Genomic DNA, 24,620 nt, shown 5'->3' on the forward strand with positions numbered 1-24,620 from the left:
CTTCACCAATTTAGCTGTGTGTTTTGGGTCATAGTCATGCTGAAATGTCCACTTGTGCCCAAGGCCAAGTTTTTCTGCAGACTGCCTGATGTTGTCATTGAGAATCATCATGTATTGCTCTTTTTTCATGGTGCCATTTACTGTGATTGGGTTCCCTGGTCCATTGGCCGAAAACCCCCAAAGCATGAGGCTCCCACCACCATGTTTGACAGTGGGGATGGTGTTCTTTGGGTTGAAGGTTTCTCCTTTTTTTACACCAAATGAAGGAAACATCATTGTGACCAAACAATTTAATTTTTGTTTCATCTGACCATAACACAGAAGACCAGAAGTGTTCTTCTTTGTCCAGATGAATATTTGCAAATGCCAAGCGAGCTTTTGTAAGCCTTATCTGGAGAAGTGGCGTCCTCCTTGGTCTGCATCCATGGAACCCAGCAGTTTGCAGTGTCCATCAGGATGGCCTTGGTGGTGATCCTTGTATTCTTCTTCACCTCGCTCACTATCCTCCTGGCCACCACAGGTGTCACTTTTGGCTTCCTATCATGTCCTCTGAGATTTTCCACAGTGCGGAGCATCTTGTATTTTTTAATAATACTTTGCACTGTAGCCACTGGAACTTGAAAACATTTAGAAATGGCCTTGTAGCCTTTCCTGACTTGTGAGCAGCCACGCTGAGATCCTTTATCTTAGCCATGGCTGTCCACAAACCAACTGCAGAGAGCTGCTGTTTTTTACCTGTTGAGTTGAGTAAACAGCTGTTCCCAATGAATCAGGGTAATTGGGATGCTTTAGAACAGCTTGGACTATTTTGAATGGTATAGAACAGGGATAGGGAACCTATGGCTCGGGAGCCAGATGTGGCTCTTTTGATGGCTACATCTGGCTCACATCCAAATCAGTAAGGGCTACTTCACTAAGCTACACTGCTCAAGCAGCACAGTTTAGTGTGGCAGAGCAAGTAAACTTGTCAAAGTAGGCACGCTACTGCTGTAGCATGCACTACTTGCGCTCCCCCCAAAAGAAACAGCTGCTCCAATTGTCCCACTCTGGGCTGCGTCAGGTCCAGAGACTTTGTAGGACAAGATCCCCGCACTTTGATTTGCTCAATAAGCCTATTGGGCCAAAGTGCGGCGATCTCATCTTACAAAGTGAATCAGCTAGCTAATTGTACAAGCTGTAAGTCGGTATTTCTCCTGTCTGGCTCTCTGGGAAATTGCTGATGTTGCTGAAACCCAAGAGCAGCTGAAGACGTGTCTGACAATGCTGCTGCCCAGCGGATCAACTGTATACTCATCACCATGGCAACAGGGACAAGTCGGTATTTCTCCTGTCTGGCTCTCTGGGAAATTGCTGATGTTGCTGAAACCCAAGAGCAGCTGAAGACGTGTCTGACAATGCTGCTGCCCAGCGGATCAACTGTATACTCATCACCATGGCAACAGGGACATGAGCCCTCTTCTGCACATGCGCACTGTCCCAGTTTGAAACATTGTATGGCTCTCACGGAAACGCATTTTAAAATATGTGGCATTTATGACTCTCTTAGCCAAAAAAGTTCCTGACCCCTGATATAGAACGTTGGATTTTCCCACAGACTGACAGTATGTGAAGAGTATGGATAATTTTGGACTGGACATTTTTTGCTCAAATGTAAATAAAATCTGAGAAATCTTTTTGTGTTGTTTTGGGGTTTTTTTTTTGCCACAATTATGCCTCTTGTACATAGTCTTATTATCTTTTGGGAGACACCTATATCATTTCCCTTCAAATATTTACTTGCTAGTTGAATAAACGTAACTTTAACCACCTTACGACCGCCTAACACCATTTGGCGGCTGCAAGATGGCTCCCTCTGGAACACCAATAGGCGTTAAGTCCTGTGGGAGGAGATTAGCGGAGCTCTGTCAACAGTCTGCCAGCGGAGATCGCCGCTAGCAGACTGAAAAGTAAAGAAACGGCTGTTTCATTTTGTTGTACAGCGCTGCGATCTGCTGCATCGCTGTACTGGGGACAGCCCTGTCACTTGGCTGTCCTCTGGATGGGCTCGACATGCGGTTCCTCTCATAGGCTGATGCCTATGAGAGGCGAACACCCTGATTGACTCTCGGGGGAAGGGAATAAAATTTTAAAAAGACGTTGTATTATTGTAAAAAAAAGTAGAAAAATAAAATAAAATTTGAATTAAAAAAATGCCTGCAGCAGCAATCAGAGCCCACCTACAGAAATCTCTGGTGGTGGGCAGAAAAGGAGCCAAGATTCAATTAGCTGCTAAGTTGTATGGCTCTGCAGCGAACTTTTAAAGCTGCAGAGCACTGAATTGTACAAAAATAGCCTGGTCACTAGGGAGTAGTAAACCTGTGGTCCTTAAGTGTTTTTTTGTCAATTCTTTTTATTGATTATTCAATTTTATATTAACATAAACAAAGACTAACCCAAGCGCAGGTGGGTGTATAAACATAACATAAACAAGAGAACAATATGCACGTCACTTCTCTAGACATTTAACCACTGACAGGATTCCTCCCGACCAACCTTTTCCCCTTATATTTCAGAGTATCATAGCAGCAGCATAACATTATTCAAACAGCATACATGTTAAATGGTATAAGGTTTCTGTGCAATTCAGGCATATAAGGAATGGAGCAGAAGTTATGTTGCCTAGGTATATACAGTATTAGTATATACTTAGTTTGCATCTTTCTTGCTGGTCCATGGTTTCCAAATTTTCTCAAATTTTTGGGGACAGCCTCTGGCTATATAGGCAGCTTTGTATAGGTGGAGGGAGCCATTGACTAATTTCTTCCAATATTGTAGTGAGGGTGGCCCTGCTTTTTTCCAGTTCAGTATAATTGCTTTATGGAAATAGTATAGTAGAAGGGCCCACTAACGTTCTTTCAGCACGTGTGCTGGCTAGCCTTGTGTTATCCCCTAGTATACAGTAGTAAGGATCATTAGGGGTTTTAATTTTAGTAATGTTTGTGATATATTCACAAATTGTTTTCCAAAGGGGGGATATTCCAGGACAGTGCCATAAAATGTGATCTAAATCTACATTTGGCGCATCACATCTCCAACCAAGGACTGGGTTAGCCAGATCAAATTTAGATAGCTTTGCAGGGATCAAATATGCAATAAGTAAAATTTCTAATTGTATTAGTCTGTCTTTGGACGTGATGAGATAGCCAAAAGGCTTAATCCAAGCATCCTCCCACTCCTCATCATCTAGGTTTGGGAGAATGTTGAGCCAAGGCTGTTTATATATGGTAACGTGAGGTCCCATTATTAAAATAATGATTATGGGCAGCACTGTGTGTGTGTGTATGTATGTATGTGTGTGTGTATATACTGTATGTGTGTGTGTGTATATGTACATTCTTCAATTCTTCAATTGTTTACTACTATACTGCAAGAACTGCTGTTGTTATTCTGACAATATATATTCGCTCTTCTGAAGCGGGAATTGCCTGTGTGCCCCTCAACTAGCATGCAGATCAGGTTCTCTGACTGAAGTCAGACTGGATTAGCTGCATGCTTTTTTCAGGTGTGTGATTCAGCCACCACTGCAGCCAAAGAGATAAGCAGAAGAGCCAGGCAACTGGTATTGTTTAAAAGAAAAAATCCATATCCCTCTCAGTTAAGGTTTCCTTTAAGGCTTTGGTGATGGTTGTCCTTTTGCTCATCCTTTTCTTCATGTAAGCATTTTCTTTTTTTACCCATTGCCGCGTAGCATGCTGCACTTTCTTTGCAATTAGTCTCAGCAGTACTTCAGGTCTGATTGTTACCCATGGGCTCGCTTATGATTACTCTTTACTTGATTATTGCCTGTAGGTTTTGAACATTCAGTTCAGAGTCTTCTCACTACCTTATTGCAACAGAATAACCAAGCAGCTCGGGGTGACCCAAAACCACTAGGAAAGGGAACTGAAAGAGACCAAAAAGCCCTTCCAGTAAAAAAAAGCAATGCTTAGTGTGGTTTACCTTTTTTGCACAGTGTGATGTTTTTTGACAGTATTTTGTATTTTGTACTTAGTATTTTTTTATCATATACGTGCACCATTATTCATATATTCTATATAATGTTCTATGTACTGTATTTTTTGGATGAGTTGGACCTTTTGTATTATAAATAATCATTATTACTATTGAATATTATGGACACCACCTTTTCACCTGCTGGGGTTTATTAAATTGATTTTATTGGTATTATGCAAATTAGTTGTCAATAAAATGATTATTCTATAATGATTTACTATTGGTCAGTGTGGTGATGTTTTGTGTATTTTCACTTCTTGTGTTACTATATACTACTTGGTCAAGCACTCTTCTGTTTGGCTTATTAAAGACGACTCTATGATATGCATCTAATTAGCGGCTTGTGGTTATCACTGATGGACTGCTGCTGTGCATGTGCTGCAGTTGTGGCTTGCATCTATAGGTAGATTCGACCTGGTGGATCATTTTCAATTTGTATTTTTCAAAGTAGCTCGCAAGCTATAAAACTGTGGGCACCTCTGCTCTATAGGGTGCAGAGGCTTCCCTCTTCGGTAAGTTTTTCCTTTTTGATCCAAGCTTCGACTTAGGTTCACTTTAACCAGGGTTGTGGAATCGGTACAAAATTCTTCCAACTCCGACTCCGCAGTTTATGAATACACCGACTCCAATTCCAACTCCAGGTACCTAAAAATTGCTCAAACTCCAACTCCACAGCCCTGACTTTAACCAGTCCTACTGGGAAGAACCTCTTTATAAACAGGAGGTAAAATGTAATTTTTTCCTTGCACAGTTCATGTCCTCTTGACTTGTAGAGACCTAGGGATAAAAGACTAATGTGTTGGAGTTGTATACAAACAGCACCCCTTTCCCAGACACACACGTGCTCATCCACACAAAATTGTATTATATTTTAGGTGTACACACACGCACACATTACTCTGCAGCTTTCTTTCACATTGCATTCTTACAAGAAATTACATTTAGAAATGCTACATTGAACTAACACACACCTTCATTACCTTCCCTTTCCAAAATCACACATTGCCACTTTCAGCACTATTCCCATAATGTATTATGGTCATGCCATGCAGTCATATTACACGCATTGCATCGCAGCCTATTACATTCAGGTATGCATAAATCTTACCATGAAAGCTTCATTGTTCACACTAGCACTAAATTCAAACAAGCATGTGAGTTAAATGGCATTTCTTATGCTGGATCCACACGGTGCGTTCACGCACTCGATTTCCCGCTTGATTCCCGTCGATTTCCGTCGATTCGTTTATTTCCAACATGTCCCATTTGGATTTCGATGGATCGTTAGATCGACCTAACGATCCATCGAAATCCAAATCAGACATGTTGGAAAGAAACAAATCGACGGGAATCGAGCGGGAAATCGAGTGCGCGAACGCACCGTGTGGATACAGCATTAGACAGCTGAAGAGCTCTCTTGGTGAACATGGCAGCAGAGATGTCATTGTTTATGTATAGGCAGCACTAGTCTGCACAAACCATTGTTATTATTCTTAACCAACTCATTTCTTTAAACAAAAACATGATTTCACCGGTGACTGTTTGTTCTGTATTTGGCAGGTACAGATGTTATGCTACTTGAAGATTATAGCTCCGGTACCACACAGCACCCTCGTCTTTTGTACTCCAGAAGGAAAAGTTCTGTTACTTTTGAAGATGAAGTAGAGCAAAATAATGGTATTTTGTGTGTTTATTTTTATTTCTCAGAACAGATTCCTTTGATTTTTTTTTTTGGGTTTAATGTGTACTCATTCTACATTCTGGAATACATTCATCTTAATTTTGTTTTCCCATTTTGTCCTAAAAATGTAAGATTCACTACAAAATGTAGATGTTTGTTTACCAATATAAAGGCACTTAAAACAGGAGGATGCCGCTTTAGGGGATGACAACATGGTAAACCAGCTGAATCTCATTCTATTAATATGGCACAAAATATATCACTAAAGGCTTCTCTGGGCATCATAATGATGTATAGTATATTTAAAATTGTATTTAAGTTGTCAGTATTATATAATGAGGGAAGAAGGTTCCTCTCCAGGGTCACTCATACGATGGAGAATACTGTGCACTCAACAGAGAGTCTTATACCATATTTTAGCAAACTCCCCCTGCCGCCATTGATCTTAGTACATTTCTCTCCAAAAATATTATGGCAGTTGAAAATTGAATATTTTTCACTAATATTTTGCTAAAGTGGAATACGTCCTTTTTTGCTCATCACTAGTTAAAGCTGAAGTGAGAGGGATATAGAGGCAGACAATAGATGTTGAACAAGCATCAGGTGCTCTCACAACCTCAGATCAAAATGATCTATTAACTTGATCACCCCCGGAATCCAACAAAAAAACCTTTGGAGCAAGAGCCTTCTGTCATGATGCCCCTACCCTTTGGAATGCCTTGCCACACCTTATCAAGAAAGCTCCAACCCTGGAGGCGTTTAAATCAAAATTGAAAATCCACCTGTTTACTCTGGTATTTATGATCCCAAAACTTTTTCCTCTGTAAGGGCTTGTTCACACTTGAGTGGGAATTGCGCAATACCCACTCACCGCAAACCGCGCGCGGTTTTTAAAAACCGCTAGCCCATGTAACACTATGGCAGTGTTTTGCAGTCAGCGTTAACCGCAAATAATACATGCAGCGGTTTGCCGGCGATTCATGAGCGATCACGATTAGCGTGTATAGAACAGTTAATTGCGATCGCTCCCAAAACGCTATTTCATCCAGTGATTTGTTCGCATTTAACGCATAAAAAAATCACTCCGAGGAAACCAACATCCTCCAGTGGTAGATAGGGTATGTGTATGCTAGGTGTGTATTTTATCCCACAAGTGGGGCTTTCACTCTCTTGCAGGGAAAAACAAGGAAAAAATTAAAAAATACACCATTTCAAGGGGAGAAGCAGACATCATGACGTAGCACCGCCCACGCAGCCTCGCTACCTCCTCGCTGTGAGCTGGGCTCCTTTAAGCAATAGAGTGTGACTGGGAGCGGCAAGCGAGAATCCGCGGTGATACTCAGGTGGAAAAGCGGGGAACCGGATCGCCGACCAGACCTGCTGAGCCAACAGAGACACCTGCTGGAGGCCGTATTCCGAGGCGGCCTGGAGAGCGGGGCCACCGTCGCGAAAAAGGATTGAGAGCCGGCTCGTAAGGAGTGTAGAGGCATGAAGTCACTGGACGCAGCGGAGTATACCTGGTTGCACCCGGGTGCCCGGAGGCCACGGACAGTAGATAAGGGAAAAACGAGCACCAGCGGCCCATACTCCAACAGGCTCAGTCAAAAAGGGTGAAGAGCACAAGTGCCTGACCTAAGCAGTGAACATTTGAGAACGTACTCAGGTTAGCTCTGGGCCGCCACATTGCCTGTACTTGCCTGTACTCTGAGGTATTAGGCACAGTAAAATAAGTGGATAAACACACACTGAGACAGCTAAAGATGGCGGGCGGCGCAAAGAAAAAAGATGCAGAGACGGCTAACCCTGCGGCAGCAGGCCCTGCGGCTAAAACACCTCAAAGAGGAGCAGCTGACTTTTTTCTGCCTGCGGGCTCGGGGAGTCCCCGGGACCGAATGGCGGAGAAATTAGAACAGTCAAGCTCCCCGCACCCCTAGACAAGCAAGAGGTCTGCCAGTCTAGAGGAAATGTGTGCATACTTGAAAACGCTGCCCACAAAGCAGGACCTAGGTGAACAGACCGAAAAGATCCTGGAGGCCACTCGTACGGAGGTGGCTACGTTAAGGGAGGAAATGGTGACCATATCTTCGCGAGCCGGAGAACCTGGAACAGGAGTTAGTAAAGGTGAAAGCTACTCTGACCGAGCTGCAGAAAGAGAGTAATAACCAGAAAGCGGTGAATAAAATAATATATACACAATTAGAAGATATGCAGAATCGTTCCAGGAGGATGAACATCAGGATTCGGGGCCTGCAGGAAACAGTAGGCGCAGAGAAGCTGCGGCAGACGGAGCAGAAAATCTTCAATAGCATTCTAAAAAGACCGGAAGACCATACAATCGCCATAGATAGAATACATCGCACTCTAGGTATAAACCCGAGGGCCGGGGAGAAAGAAAGAGACGTGATCTGCCGACTCCAGTACTATACAGAAAAAGAGGCAATTATGTCAGCAGCCTGGAAACACCCAGAGATTGAATTCGAAGGGAAACCGGTACAACTGTTTCAGGATCTGGCAACATCAACTCTGCAGCAAAGAAGAGCTCTTAGGCCATTAATACAGGCCTTGCAAAAGGAGGGGGCCACATATAGATGGGGGTTCCCTTTCTCACTGTTAATTAGGAAGGGGACCCTCTCTTTTGCGTTGAGAGGACCTGCCGGACCTTTTTAGAGCTCTCGGTATCGCCCCAATAGGGCTCCCAGACTGGGACTTACAAGGTATAATGATGGGTAAGACGCGCTGAAAATGCCATTGTGATATTGACTGAACACTATACGTAAAATGGGGTTGGTTCTCTTTCCATTTGGATGACATTATTCTTTCTAGGCTCTCAAACGTGAAGTAAAAGTGTGGTTCGGGGGGAGGAGGGAGGGAGGAACGGGGAGACCGGGGTACATATGATGAGTAGTAATAATGTGTCTTTAAACCAAGCTTGGTCATACAGGGGGAGGGAGAATTTGCTAGATATTTGTATCCTGTGTTTCACTGTTTTCTTCAGGTTTCCTCCCATGGACAGGTCAGAGACTCTAAAGACTTTAAAGTGGACAGGCGATGGAAACCTAGTACAAATTTGGAGGGGGGGAGGGTGATGGTGGATGGAGGTGGTGTGGTGTTGGGCCTCCCCCCGCCTTGTTTCCTCCCCCCCCCCCCGGGTGGCACGCCCCGCGGGAGGGGGGGAAGAGATGGTTTGCGGGGTGAGGTGTAACACTGGTTAATGATTGATTATGTGAGTTTCTGGGGCGCTTTGTTTTTTGGGGGGGAGGGTGATGGGGGGTGATTTCGGGCTGGAAGGGGGGAGCGTCTCAGGGCTCGCCCCTCACACCCCGAACACAATGGGGGTAAGAGGGATGTGTGGAGAGATATTGCGAAGTGTTTCTTCTAATCAACCTAAATATAAAGAAACACAAGGTGAAAAAGAATAGCACATGAGGAGGGATTCTATAAGAATTTGATATGTAGCTTGCAAAGAGAAGTGAATACATTGTAGGGGAGTGGATACACTGTTTGGGTGAGTGGAGGGAGGAGGGGGGGGAGGGGGTGTGTGTCTAGAGGTAGGGGGGAGTTTAGGGGTTGTGGGAATGTGGTGATATAGCTTGGACTGGGTCGTGGGGGCATCGCCTTCCCTACCCATTCCGACCGAGGTGGGATTGAGAAGATCGATATGGAGCAGCACGGTGGCGTAGTGGTTAGCTCTCTCGCCTTGCAGCGCTGGGTCCCTGGTTCGTATCCCAGCCAGGGCACTATCTGCAAAGAGTTTGTATGTTCTCTCCGTGTCTGCGTGGGTTTTCTCCGGGCAATCCGGTTTCCTCCCACATTCCAAAAACATACGGATAAGTTAATTGGCTCCCCCTAAAATTGGCCCTAGACTAAAAGTACTTACACTACATAATATAGACATATGGCAATGGTAGGGATTAGATTGTGAGCTCCTTTAAAGGAACAGTTAGTGACAAGGTATATATATATACACTGTACAGCGCTGCGTAATATGTCGGCGCTATATAAATACTAAATAATTATAATAATAATGGAGTTATATAGTGGTGTATATGATGAAACACAATGAGAAAAAGTATATAATAGGAGTGAGATTAGAAATTGGATCACAATGCTATGTGACGATATGGTGTGGGGAGGGGGGGGGAGTAATCGCCACGAGGGGTGAGTCAATTGGCTAGACCTATCTCCCTGGACCAGAACGTAAATATAATAGCCTTAGAAGGAGGAAATGTGAGAGTAAATGGAAGGAACCTAGATAAAGTTATGTGAAAGCATTAAGAGAAAAAAAAAACGGTCCGGCGGGAGGAGGGGGTGGCGGGGGGGAAACGTCCGGTGTTGGTTGTGATGATCCGTCTTTGGCCCCTGAAAGGGCAAGGAGCCCTGAAGTGGGAGGGCAGAAAACCCCCACAAGATAGGTCTTTCAATTATCCTTGTAAGAGGAGGAGTAGCCGACGTCCACTATGTCATGTAAGGCAGAAGGGTCTGTCCTTTTTAAAATTATTCTGTCTTTTCTTCTCTTTGTCACTTCACGTTCACACTGGTATCGCAATGGTCGGTAAGGAAAGGGATATGAAAAATAATGGCACTGATTAATATGCTGACCCAGAACGTCCATGGATTGAGTATCCCAGAGAAAAGGTCTACATTGTTACAGAATTTATATAGATCTCGTATTCAAGTGGCCTTTTTGCAGGAAACGCATTTTAAAGGGGACCACCACCCAGGGATCACTAATAGGAGATACCCGACAGCCTTTTATAGCAATTACATGGAAGCTAAAAGTAGAGGGGTCGCCATTGTGTTAGCTAGCGATATAAGGCAGGAGGAGATAGAGGTGATTAAAGACTCCCAAGGAAGATTCCTATTGGTTAAATGACTTTTTAATGCCAGGCGAATGACACTGGGGGTGGTATATGCTCCCAATACCGGCCAAATAGGGTTCTTGCACCACTTTTTGGATAAACTAGATGAATTTGCAGAAGGGTCAGTGGTAATCGCGGGTGATCTAAACCTGGTAATGGATCCACAAGTGGATTCATCCACAGGGAAATCCTCCCTCACTAGGAGAGCTCATCAAAAGGTTAAAAGAGAATTTGGTAAACGTCAGCTGGTTGATATGTGGCGGATTCAACACCCTTCCACAAAAAATTATACCTATTACTCGATCCCACATAGAACCTATACTGGATTAGACTACTTCTTTATTTCACATAACCTACTGTCAGAAGAAATTGAGACGGAGATAGAATCCTCGGTGATCTCTGACACTGTCAGTCTTAGCCTGGGATATAGGCAGAAGGAAAAGGGCCCTTGGAATTGGAAATTAAATGAATCCCTGCTGAGAAGCGAGGAATTAGTAATCAAACTTAAAGAAGAAATGAAGTATTACCTTGAGGAGAATGATAAAGATGGGATATCCCCTATTGTGGTGTGGGAGGCCCATAAGGTAGTAATGAGGGGGATATTAATAAGGGAAGGAAGTAGAATAAAGAGGGAGAGAGAAAGGGAAATGGCAGAGTGCCTGGTAGAAATAGAAAGATTAGAGACACAACATAAAAAACTGTGGCAGCCTCAGGCATGGGGAAATTGCATCCTATGGCTGCAGAGAGTCTGGAAAAAGAGATCTCGGTAGAGGAGTTGACCAGGGCAGTTGGTCAAATGCCGAGGGGGAAGGCCCCGAGCCCAGATGGCTTTACCCTTGAATACTATAGAAGTTTTAAAGAGATTCTTGAACCATACTGGGTGAAAGCATTGAATGCTATAAAAGTGAAAGATAATGCAGAAGGGTGATTGGGACGGGAATCATTGCTATCACATATATCTGTTATACCGAAAGAAGGGAAAGATCCCACATCATGTGCAGGGTATATGCCCATATCCTTATTAAATATAGATCTGAAGGTAATGGCAAAAATATTGGCGAATAGGCCATTGCCGCTAATGGGTGAACTGATACATTTTGACCAAGCGGGCTTTATACAAGGGAGGGAGGCCAGGGACAATACGCTCAGGACGGTGGATGTGATTCAATGGGTGGGTTCCTCACCTGCCCCTGTCGTTTTGCTGTCCACTGATGCGGAGAAAGCATTTGACAGGGTCAGGTGGGGATACATCAGGGTGGTACTGGAGCATATTGGATTGGGGGATAACATGAGAGCCTGGATGCTCTCAATGTACAGGGATCTATCTGCGAGGGTTAAGGTAAATGGGATACTGTCCAGCCCCATTGAGATAAGGAATGGAACCCGTCAGGGTTGCCCTCTGTTCCCCTTGGTATTTGCCCTAACTCTGGAGCCCTTTCTGAGAACAATACGTAAGAATGTGGATATTACCCGAGTAAAGATAGGTTGTAAAGAGCATAAGATCGCAGTATATGCAGATGATCTGCTATTTTATCTGACAAATCCTAGGATAGCATTACCTAATCTTTTGAAGGAATTTGTTGAATTCGGGAGGCTTTCTAACCTTAAGATTAATTGTGATAAGTGTGAGGCAATTGACATCGGGATGGAGGCGGAGGAGGTGGAACATTTGAAGGTAAATTTCCCGTTTAGATGGTCAAAAGACTACTTAAAATATCTAGGGGTAAAATTGGCCAGAAACACACAGGAGATTATGAAGATAAATTATTACCCACTGCTTGCTGTATTAAAAAAAGATCTGGATAAGTGGACTAAACTTAGGCTCTCCTGGTTTGGTAGGATCAATGTCCTTAAAATGAACATCATGCCGAGGCTGCTATATGTCTTCCAGGCCCTCCCTATCCCCCTTCCCAGAGGCTATTTGGATGAAGTTAGAAGGGCATTTGTAAGGTTTATCTGGCAGGCAAAAAAGGCGAGGTTGAAATTTGCATTTATTACTAAATCAAAAGATAAACGGGGTTTAGCAGTGCCTGACCCCTTGAGATACTATCACGCGGCAGTATGCACTAGGGTGGTGGACTGGAACAGAAATGAAAAGTCTAAGCAGTGGGTCCTAATGGAAAAAGAGATGTTTGAGGGGGACCTCGGGGACGCACCATGGCTACCATATGTCCCTAAGATATATTCAATACCAGGAAGTTTGGTGGAACACACTTTATAAATATTTGAAAAGGTAAGAAATAGAAGTGAGATATCCAGAGGCCCCTCTCCATTGATGCCTATTTTGGGAAACTGTAAGTTCCCCCCGGGTTGCCAAAGGGGAAGCTATGGAGAATGGAGGCGGGGAAAGAGTCTACAGATTCTTTCATTGGTTAGAGGTGGAAGGTGGTTGAATGAAAAAGAAGTAGCGGAACAAAGACAGATGGGGAGATAGATATGTGGAGTCTGCTCCAATTTAGACACTTCCTGATGTCATTAGGTACGAAGGAGAAGTTATCAAGAGAACTGACCTCATTTGAGAAGCTCTGTCTAGCTGACGGACCAACAAATGGTACCCTGGCAAAAATGTATACATTTTTAGAAGAAGATAACGATTACTCCCTGAAATATAAAACAAAGTGGGAACAGGATATTGGGAAGGAGATGACGTCTATCCAATGGGAAGGGATAATTAGGATGATTTTTGGGGCCTCAGTCTCGACTAGAATACAGGAGTCAGGATATAAAGTAGTAATGAGGTGATACTATACCCCCGATAGATTAAACAAGATGTGTGGGGGGAGTTCCGCATGCTGGAGATGTGGAGAGCAAAGAGGAGACTTTAAACACGTGTGGTGGTTATGTAAGGGGCTTACTACATACTGGAGTAGAATAAAATCTTATATATGGAAACTGGCAGAGATACCGGAGTCAGATGGCCCTGAGGTGTATCTGCTGCACTTGGTTGGGAAAGGGACTAAAAAATATAAAGGTTCCCTGGGGATGCACTTGATAAATGCGGCAAGGATATTGATTGCAAGGAAATGGAAGTCTCCCCTAGCTCCCACATTAAAGGAATGGTTCGATGAGGTTGATCAAACCTATTTGATGGAAGAGCTTTCAGGCATAGTCCATGGGAAGGAAATTAGGGGTTGGGATAGATGGCTGGAGTTTAAGAAAACCTGAGGAATACAGGAGAGGTGGGGAATAGGAATCTAATCCATGGGCGGGGAAGCATAGTAGGAGAAAGAAGGTGGAGACGGCCTAGTAGGAGTGAGCAGCGATACCAGTGTTTACTTATTCACACTAAATGTTTCTGTCTCTATTATGGTGGTGGTTTCTATGTTTTGTTTAGTTGGTGCTGGGAAGGTGGGACCCGGGGGGGGGGGGGGGGGGGGGTGCCACATATTACACCCCATCGTTGAGAAAATGGGATAATAGGCTGTGACCCTTAAATTAGAATTGGGTGCTAGTAGAAGATTAATATTGGGAACAGAGGAGATGGGTCGGCCGAGAAGCTGGAGGAGGTGGGGGTGGTGAGGGGACCGCTTCATGGGATAAGGATGTAAATTATTGTGCCTAAAGAGGTATAAATTAACTGTGTATTAATGTTTTGTATTAATATTTTTCTCTTTTTTTTTGTGTATACTATTGGGTATAAATTATTGGATAAATAAAGAATAAAAAAAAAATCACTCCCGCAAAACGCTAGCGGTAACAGCTAGCGTTTTGGGATTCTAGGTGTGAACGGACCCTAAGAGCCTATTTTCACTACATGCAGATTGGATGCAGGAAAACTGACTCCAATTAATGCCTATGGGAAAATCTGCATCAGAAAGATTGCGTTTACTGGAAATGGGCCCATAAGCATTCATTGGAGCCAGTTTTTCTGCATCCATTCTGCGTCCAATCTGCGTGTAGTGGAAACAGGCCCTAACACTTCACCATATACTGCTCTGAGATAAGCTTATACACTTTGGGTCCTACAGGAGAAAAACACTTTATAAATGTGTTGTTGTTGTTGCTTGTTTCAGGTGTGTGATTCCGACACTGCTGATGTCAGAAAGATCAGCAGGACTGCCAGGCCACTGGTATTGCTTAAAGGGAATCTGAAGTGAAAATAAACTTATGTCATAATGATATGTACTGCTAAGAAATAGAACATTATTAGCACAGATATGAGTCTCATATTGATTGCACTACAGGAAGAGTTAGAGGAACTGTCACAAGAATCTTAAAATTTAAAACACATACAAATAAGAAGTACATTTCTCCTAGAGTAAAATGAGCCATAAATTCTTTTTCTCCTATGTTTATGTCACTTACAGTAAGTAGCAGAAATCTAACATTACCGACAGATTTTATACTAGCCCATCTTCTCATAGGGGGGTTCTCAGGGTTTTCTTTATTTTTGAAGAGAACCTGAACTGAAAATAAAAAGTCAAAATAACCATACACAGGTCATACTTACCTCCTGTGTAGTCTACTGCTCAATTTCTTTCTTCTCTCCTGCGTCCCATTTGTCCACTGTGATCAATGGATTTCTCTGTCCTCCATTTTAAAAATGGCCATTACCCCCTAACAGCTTCAGGGTCAGCACACAGTTAAACTGTAATATCACCCACTTGAGCCATAGGGAAACATGGACATTACCTTAGACATTCAGTTGTAACTGACAGCTGCTGATATATAACTGACAGCAACTGGCATATTTCAGTTCTGACAAAATATTGTCAGAACTGGAAGGAATCACGGTTAGAAGAAAACGGTGAGCTTCTGAGAGCAAGCGACGTTAAGTTAGTATGTTATATTCATTTGCAGCTACGTCATGTGTTTATTTTAAATAATTTTCCTCGCTTCAGGTTCCCTTTAAAAGCACTTAGTGAATGGCAGTTGCTCCGTCCAACTACCAAAATACTGTACGTTGAGCAGGAAGGCTGTATTAATCATTTTCAGGGAGTGTCTTTATAAAGTATAAAGGCCATGCTGAGAATCCCTTATAGAGAGATGGACTAGCCCAAAATCTGTCGGTTATGTCAAATTTCTATTACCTACTGTAAGTCACAGCAACATAGGAGAAAAGTCATTTATGGCTCATTTTACTCTGGAAGAAATGTACTTCTTATTTGTATGTGTTTTAAATTTTAAGATTTTTGCAAGAGTTCCTCTTTAAGAAACTTGAGTTGTTATCTATGCAAAAGAGGTAGCACTGTCTTTTGAAGCACTGTCTCTCATTGTTTCGTATTTGTTTATGGTTTTTCTGCAGAGAAAAGTTCAAAGGTTCAGTAGCCTGCTCTGTGAAATCATATAAATTGCTGAGTATATTGTGAAAACTGCAATTATTAGAGAATAAGGCAATAAAAAAAAAAGCTATATACCTAAAAATAAAAATGACACTTTTATTTGCTACTAATGTTCTATTAATTATCCATACTACACAACCAATTCATTATACCATGAGGGTTTTTTGGGTTTTTTTTTTGCTTCAGTGTCTCTTTAAAAGGAAATGGAAGTGGCAACCTCCATATGCCTCTCACTTTAGGATCCCTTTAAGACTAATGCCCACTGGCTTTCATATCATTCGAAACCTTGCAAAAATAAAGCTCCTCTTCCCCACAGGTCATCTGCCAACAGTAGTTTAAAGCGGTATTGTCACCATAAAAATCAAATTTCAACAGCAACTGGTCTGAGTGTATTAAGTGATAAAGATGCTAATCCTGCATTCAAAATGTTGGTGTCAGCAAGAACAGATTTTCTGATTATTGGTGATCTGCAGTATCACCAATAATACAAATACTATACCTGATTATGTGGTGATCTGCAGAATCACCAATAATGCGAGTATAGCGAGACACAGGACAACCAGATGTAAAGATAGGTGTTTGGTGCAACAGTAATACAGATAGAGATACCAACTCCCCCAGAGGAGCTGGTAGAGGGAGATATCTCTATAGAACACAGGGATCAGCACTCCAGCAAGCTGGAGATGCAGATGAACTAGTAATCCGTTCACCCGAGGAGCGGGTGGTGCACAGTAAGATAACGTATAATGATCACCCGTGGAGCTGGTGATTCAGGCTGTACTGCAGCAGGTGATCACCTGAGGGGCAGGAGATCAAGACTGTACTGCAGCTCCTAATCACCTGAGGAGCAGATGATGAGGACAGTACCATAGTTTACTAGTCACCTGAGGAGCAGGTGATTAAGACTGTACGGCAGCTACTGGTCACCTGAGGAGCAGGTGATTAAGCTGTACAGAGAATCCCTCACCAGGGACTAGGCTCACTGGTGAGGGCAGAGGAGTCAAACAAGCAGATTCGGCAACAAACGGACAGATATGGTACAAAGACAGAAGGCTTAAATCAGAGTAGTGTTCAGGCTGAGTCGGCAACAGGATCAGATAGGCAGAAGCACAGAATCAGTAAGCAGAAGAGTAATCAAGGCTAGCAGAAGGTCATAACAAATAATACAATTCAATTAGTACTTTCGCTATCAACAGAATCTGACTAAGTGTGGATCCCCAGCTCCTGCTGGTTCGAGCACACTTTGGGATCTGACTAAGGTCTGAGTGCTAACACGTAGCATTTGCAACAGCAGACGAGGAGCTACTAACAGGCAGGTCCTATATATACTGAGAGCGCCCCACAGCGCCGCCCCAGTCACTCAGCCAATCCGAAGCACTGCTGGAGTCACCTGACCAGCCGATTAGCTGACTCCCCTGCATAAAGGTCCTGTCGCTCACACGCGTGCGTGCGTAGCCCTCAGTCTATGTGCAACTGAAGGACCAGGCAAAACTCCACCATGTAACTGCGCAGCGGAGGCCGCCGGCTGAGACGCGGAGACAGCCGCCATGCCGCTCACCGCTGCGGCGGTATCTCCGCTATCTATTACACAAAACTTGCAAAACTTTTTCTGCTGTTATGTTTTGTAGTTATCACATACTTTAGGTGCACTCGCCCTAGTGCCAAAGAGTTGAATGCTGGGAGTTCTTTTTATCTATAATATATTCCTCCTCCTCCATTTATTTCCCTGCCAGCTGCTTATCAGAAACACCCTCTGATCACTTGTGTTTACAAGCAAGGCTTAGGTGACTCAGTGACTGGAGGAGTAAATTAAAAAAAGACAGTGCATTTGTTAGTATACACCTCAGTGGGAGTGTCTGAAGACTCTGGAAGGAGGGCAGCTAATGAATACACAATGAACAAGAGAAGGGAGGGGGGAAACTAGAGTCAGGGAGGATATGATGTCAGCATTAGCTTGGCAAGATGGCCACTGCCTAGAATAGGATTTTCTGCTTTTCCTTTATAAAATTCACAGGAATCATTACGTGGATAGCACAATACATCTATTATGTAAGTAGAAGTAGTATTTATCTACTTATATATGTGTTTTTATTTCTAGGTTAGCATGAGTGTCACTTGTTCTTTAAGTTTTTATCAGATCATGACTGGGCTGTTGTAGTGCCATCTACACAGGCCTTCCAAATAAGGACCTGCACCACTTACCATAGTACAGCATGCCGCTGCTAGGCTTTTTGCTATACACCTCACCCTTGCCACATAACACTGATTATTTCATTCCACTGGGTACCCATAAAATAGAGAATACTCTGATGCTAGGTACACACACAATACTATTTTCTGACAGATTTACTGTCAGATCGACTATTTACAACAGGACAGGTCTAATTTCTGATTGATTTTCCTATCAATTTTCTGTTCACTTCTATGGAAAATCAATCAGATCGGTAATCAGATCAGACCTGTTGGAAATAGTCGATCTGACAGTAAATCTGTCAGAAAATTGTATTGTGTGTACCTAGCATTAAGATTGGCCTTCTAATTTTAAAGACTTTTACACATTTTAGGCCTTGGCTATCTGAAGGATTTGTTACAACTGCACCACATCTCCCGCAATCTTAGGTCAACAGTATCTAATAACTTGCAAATGGCAAAAGCATGTGCAAGCCAAAAATCAGATCGAAACATGGTCAGGGGAAAAGGGCCCATATACATTTCTCAGTCTTTAAAGGACAACGACTGATAAACAAGTTTGTTTTTTTTCTTAAATACTCTGTATTAGGGTTCACCTTACCACATTGCCAGGGGCACTGTATTTATTACCCCAGTTCTCTCTGTCTGCTTTAAAATCATCCCTCACTCCTAACACAGACCACAAATACTTCACTATGCTCTCCTCACAGCATGCAGGAGACCCCTTACATCACAGTCAGCAGGTACCTGGCAGCCAATTAGCCTGCACTCCCTCAGGCTTCCCAACCCCCCCCCCCTCCCCCCCCCCCCAGTCGGCCATGTTTCATTCTGTCTCTGGCTGCTTTAGAGAGAGAAAGGGAGAAAGAGCATTGCTGAGATAGGGAAAGTTAGCTAGGCCTGTTTTGTTGTTCCTTGCTGACGGACTTGCTGTGAAAGCACCCCAAATAGCCCTTTTGAGGGCTACTACATCGTTCTGCTGTTTGTTTTTTGAATGTATGCGACACTCCACAGCCCACTAGCACCCACCCAGAGCTGTGCACAGTACTACTGTTATTGTTGCCCCATTAACCTCCCTGGCATTCAATTTCCCCAGGGTTTCTGTGCAAAAAGTGGTTCAAATAATTTGCAAGCATTTTTTGGGTAATCATTTTTTTTTTTAATATTGAATTCAATACAGGTTATTTTATTGAATTCAATAAAAAAAAATAGTTTGCCGCCAGATGTTGATGATGCCATGTAATCGCAGAGGGAGAAGCAAATCTGCCAAGGGACATTGAAGAAGACAATGGGGGAAGCTATCAAAGGTACACGACGAGGGATCAGCATGCCAATGGTGAGTATAGGTTAGCCAGGCATGGTTACCCCAGTATAGGTTAGCCAGGTATAAATGTCCTCAGTATAGTTAGCCAGCTATAGGTGTAACAGTATAGGTTAGCCAGGAATAAGTGTCCCAGTATAGGTAGCAGCTATAGGTGCACTAATATAAGTTATCCAGGAATTAGTGTCCCCAGTATAGTTAGACAACTATAGGGGCTGCAGTATGTTAGCCAGTGATAGTGTCCCCAGTATAGTTAGCAGCTGTAGGTGGTGCAATATAAGTTACCCAGGAATACGTTGCAGTATAGTTTGCAGCTGTAGGTGATGCAGTATAAGTTAGCCAGGAATAGTGTCCCCAGTATAGTTAGGCAGCTATAGGGTCTGCATTATAAGTTAGCCAGGAATAGTGCCCCCAGCATAGTTAGGCAGCTATAGGGTCTGCAGTATAAGTTAGCCAGGAATAGTGTCTCAGTATAGTTTGCAGCTACTATAGGATCTGCAGTATGTTAGCCAGGCAGGCAGCTATCCAGATTCTCCCCCCCCCCCCTCTTCCGACCCCCCTTCCTCCTGATCACCCAGCGACTCCCCCTCCTTCCTGATCCCCAGGCAGCGCTGTGAGCAGAGATTAGGGAGTTTTACTCACCGAGGCTCCCTCCAGCGATGATCGCAGATTATCATCCGTGTACATCTCCAGGATACTGTTTACAGTACCAAGGACGCTGCTTGATGACTGGAATCTGGATCGCTGCCTGCCTTGAGATTTTTTAGTCCAATGCGTTGCCACAGCCCTTTGGGATCCACCCTCAGAGAACGCCTCAATTGACAGGTAGCGGACTACCTAGCCTTAACTGTGTATATCGACACTCTAAGGAGCAATGAACCCCTGGACTACTGGGTGTGCAGGCTTGACCTGTGTCCTGAGTTCTCACAATTTGCCATCAAACTTCTGTCTTGCCCTGCCTCAGACGTCCTGTCAAAAAGGACCTTCAGCGCAGCAGGAGGGGTTGTCACTGAGAAGAGAAGTTGCCTAAGTCAAAAAAAGTGTTGACTACCTGATCTTTATTAAAATGAATGAGGCATGGATCTCGGATGGTTACTGCCTGCGGGAAGACTTATAAATCAGTCCCTACACAGCTGTATATCTACTCTGCACGCCGACTTCTCCACCACCAACAACAAGGGTCCAGCAGGTTCATCCTGGTGTTTAAAAAAAAAAAAAAAATAGTTTTTATTTGCCAAAAGATATACATATAGTAGCATTCAAAAAGGTAATACACAGTTTGAAATTACTTTGCCATTAGAATGCTGTTAGTCAGAATAGTTGTTAGTTGCAAACATTATGTGAATTTTCCAAACATAAACATCCCAATAACTAAGAACATTATCTGTTGCCATATTGAATATGAGGTTCCATAAACTCCAGCAGGACAGGTTTTGAGAGAATACCCAAGGACCATTAGCAGGGTAATTGGTCAATAATATGGCGCAGTTTCTTCTCCATGTTTAAGTTCATTGCAGATTGAGCAGTGATTTGCGGTAGCGTAGGAGGTAGCGGTGTATGCCAGTTGGATGCAATCAGGTGACGGATGGTGCAGAGTATTTGTGTGATTTCCATATGTGTGTGGGGTTGGTATGTTGTCAAGTCCCACAAGAAGTACCATGAGCTGTGGAGTTAGTTGAAAAGATGACCAGATGGCAGTTGAAATATGAGTTTACTGCTTTCCAAGGGGTCTGGATTGGTTTGCGGTACCAAAAAAATGTGGGGCAGTGTCCCTAGAAAGTTGCAGTTTTTCCAACAGTCCGGGGAAGGGCCATTCTTGAATTTAGATAGGCGAGAAGGAGGGGAGTACCAGTGTAGCAGGATTTTCTGGTGAGTCTCCCAATGGGTAGTGCATTTTGAATATTTAGTTACGTGTAATAATGCTAATCTTACTTGATCTACTGACATATCTACTTTTAACTCATAGGGCCAGTATTTCACATATTTTAAAATACAATTGTCAGGAGATCCAAGGATTTCCATGTAGCACAAGGGAGATTACTTTCTTTTTGGGTGTTGTTGCTCTAACAAATTGGCATATAGCTTTAGGAAAACGAAGGGTATGTTGCCTTGTATAGAATGCCAAATTTGTTTGAGTTGGCTGTAAGAAAGAAATTCAGATGATGGCAAAGAAAGCTCTTTTTGTAATCGGGGGGAAAGGTTTAGTTTCCCATTAACCTCTTGCCGTCCGCGTCACACCGATGGGCGTGGCCGCAGCGGCAGCCCCAGGACCGCCTAACGCAGATTGGCATAAAGTCCTGGGGCCAGCTAATGCAGGAGATCGCGCGCAGTATGCGCACGCATCTCCTGCTTGGGGGGAGGAGCTCCGCCCTGCCTTAGCCGCTCGGGAGACTGTTAGACGGCGTGATCGCCGTCTATTTACGTGTACAGCGCTGCGATCGGCAGCAGCGCTGTACTGGGGACAGCCATGTAATACGGCTGTCCCCCTGGGACACTGGAGAGCGATCGGCTCTCATAGGCAGAAGCCTATGACAGCCGATCGCTATAATTGGCTGGCTGTGGGGAGGGAGGGGATATATTTAAAGAAACACTTTTTTTTTATTAAAAGACAGTAACAAAAATATTTGTACAAAAAAAAAAAAACAATGTGGGGGCTATCCGACCCCACCAACAGAGAGCTCTGTTGGTGGGGAGAAAAGGGGGGGGGATCACTTGTGTGCTGTGTTGTGCGGCCCTGCAGCTTAGCCTTAAAGCTGCAGTGGCCTTTTTTTACTAAAAATGGCCTGGTCACTAGGGGGGTTTAGCACTGCAGTCCTCAAGAGGTTAATAAGTAAGTCTGTGATATCTGGGATCATAGTTCTATTCCAATGCGGCAGGTTAATGTTGTCTACAAGGAAGGGAATCAATGTTAAGGGGAGCTTTGGGTATTGATTCTTCCTTTGCCTGGCTTTTGAGTAAGTATCGCCAGGATGCCACTGTGGCTTGTAAAGTGGGATAGGTAATTTCTTGTTTTGACTGTTGAATTCATTGTGCTACTAAGAAGTCACTTAGATCTCCTTTTACAAAATTGCTCACCAGTTGGGCCCATAGAGGGACCTCTTGATTTATACCACCAAGATTTAGAAATTTCTATATTGCAGGCATGATATGATAGGATACAGGGAATTCCCAGCCCACCCAATCTTTTGGGAAGTGTTATGACTCTGAATGCCGTTCTATGTCTTTTCCCTTGCCATATGTAGTTCACTATTTGTTTGTGGATATCTTTGAAAAAGGTTGCGGGGATTGGAATATTAACTGTCCTCAGGATATATGTAAGCTTGGGCAGGGTTTGCATTTTAAGTGCTATTATTCTGCCAGCCCAGGAAAGGCTATGTGTTGCTAGCTCTTGCAGTTCCTTCTACATTTTATTGAGAAAGGGTATATGATTTGCTTTATATAAGTCTGTAGTTTTTTTTTGTGAGATTAATCCCTAGGTATGGGATGGGTATGGGATGCCCATGGGAAGGGGTATTTGTCTTGGATAGTTTGAGTGGTGTGTTCTGCTTAGATTGGTTGATTTTATAGTATGAAACACCAGAAAAGCCCTCCAAGGTCTCCTTCAGGGGAAGAAGGGAGGTTAGGGGCTCAGTGAGTGCTATTATTGTGTCATCTGCGAACAGACCCGTTTTATGTAATTTATTGAGACTCTTTTAATGTCTGGATTAGAGCGTACCGCTGTTGCTAGTATTTTCATCACAAGCGTGAAAATAAGGGGGGATAAAGGGCAGCCTTGGCGGGTGCCGTTAGTGATTCTAAATTCTTTGGATAAGTATCCTGAGGAGGCTACCTTCGCTGTGGGGCAAGAATAGAGTGCCATTATCCCAAATTTTGTTAGTCGCTGAGAGGAATCCCCAGTGAACCCTGTCGAATGCCTTCTCTGCATCTAAAGATAGATACAGAGAAGGTACTCGGTGTAGCTCAGCATAGCGCAAGATATCAATAAATCTTCTGGTGCCATCACTCGCCTTTGGTGAAACCCACCTGGTCAGGTTTAATTATAGTAGGAAGGATTGGAAGTAGTCTGGAAGCTATAATTTTTGCATAGAGCTTTGTGTCACCATTTAAAAGGGAGATTGGACGATAGCTAGCCGGGTTGCTTTCATTTTTCCCTTGTTTAGGGATTATTGAGAATTGAGCCTCTAGGAATTCTTTAGGTGGGGAGCCTCTCATCTTTGTTTAATTGAACATGGGGCATAGGCAGGGGGTTAGAATATTGGTGAAGGATTTGTAATAGAGGTTCGTAAAACCATCTGGTCCCAGGGCTTTATGTGGTTTTAAACTTTTGATTGCTAGTTGGATTTCAGTAGGTGTAATGGGAGAATTATAGAGATCAAGATGTGTTTCATTGATAGTCGGTAAGTTAAGGGGTTCCAGAAAGTTGTTAATAGTTTGTGCTGTACGCTGCAGAGTTTTAGCATCATCTTGTAGATTATATAGTGAGCTATAATAATCGCTGAAGGCGTCTATAATTTGTTTAGGATTGTATAATGTTTTCTTAGTAAATGGGTGGATAATGTGTTTAATTTGGGGTTTCGTTTGTCTCGCTTTTAAAATAGAAGCTAGTTTTTTGCTTGCCTTGTTACTTTGCGAGTAAGTGGTTAGTTTTGGCTTTAGATAGAGGTTATATTCGTCTTGTAGTGTTAGCTTCAGTTCCTGACGCAGTTGAAAACAACTTTAAGTCGTATGATTGAGAAGAGGGGGCCTTTGAAAATTTCCCATAATGCTCTATTTGATCTAGGAGATTTTGGATTTTAGCAGTTTTTTGTTTTTTTCTAATTGCACCTAGTTTTATTAGAATGCCTCTAATATAAGTTTTGTGCGCTGCCCATAGTGTCACGGGGCTAACTTGGCCATTGTCGTTTATTTGAAAGTAGTCCCTTTGTGCTTCTTTTATATGGTTCTTGTCTGTTATAGATGAGAGAAGAGAATCATTCATTTTCCAAGCGTTAAAGGCTGGGGAGTGGGGTATCTGTGAGTTGGAGATCTAGGGTGACTGGGGCATGGTCAGACCAGGGGATGGGATGGATTTGGGCTTTTTGAGCGAGCTGTAGGGATGTTCTATCTACCAGAATAAAAGTCAATTCGTGACCAGGATTTATGTATACTCAATTGGTGTGTAGTCTCTTTCACTCGCATGTAACACTCTCCAGGGATCATACCATTTTAGTTCTGTGCGAATGTGAGGAATCAAGTTTTGGATCAATACAGATATTGAA

The 24,620-nt window shown here is 43.2% G+C and overlaps 1 protein-coding gene across 4 annotated transcripts in view; it reads left to right on the plus strand.

Moving 5' to 3' along the window:
• GPR161 (G protein-coupled receptor 161) overlaps positions 1 to 24,620 on the plus strand; it is a 146,317-nt gene that overhangs the window by 116,451 nt on the left and 5,246 nt on the right. For all 4 annotated transcript variants that reach the window (XM_068269795.1, XM_068269797.1, XM_068269798.1 and 1 more), the window contains one exon: positions 5,593 to 5,709. In XM_068269795.1, the coding sequence (XP_068125896.1) occupies positions 5,593 to 5,709 (117 nt within the window). The remainder of the gene's footprint in view (positions 1 to 5,592; positions 5,710 to 24,620) is intronic.

This window comes from Hyperolius riggenbachi, chromosome 2 (genome assembly GCF_040937935.1).
Source record: "Hyperolius riggenbachi isolate aHypRig1 chromosome 2, aHypRig1.pri, whole genome shotgun sequence".
Lineage (NCBI taxonomy): Eukaryota > Metazoa > Chordata > Amphibia > Anura > Hyperoliidae > Hyperolius > Hyperolius riggenbachi.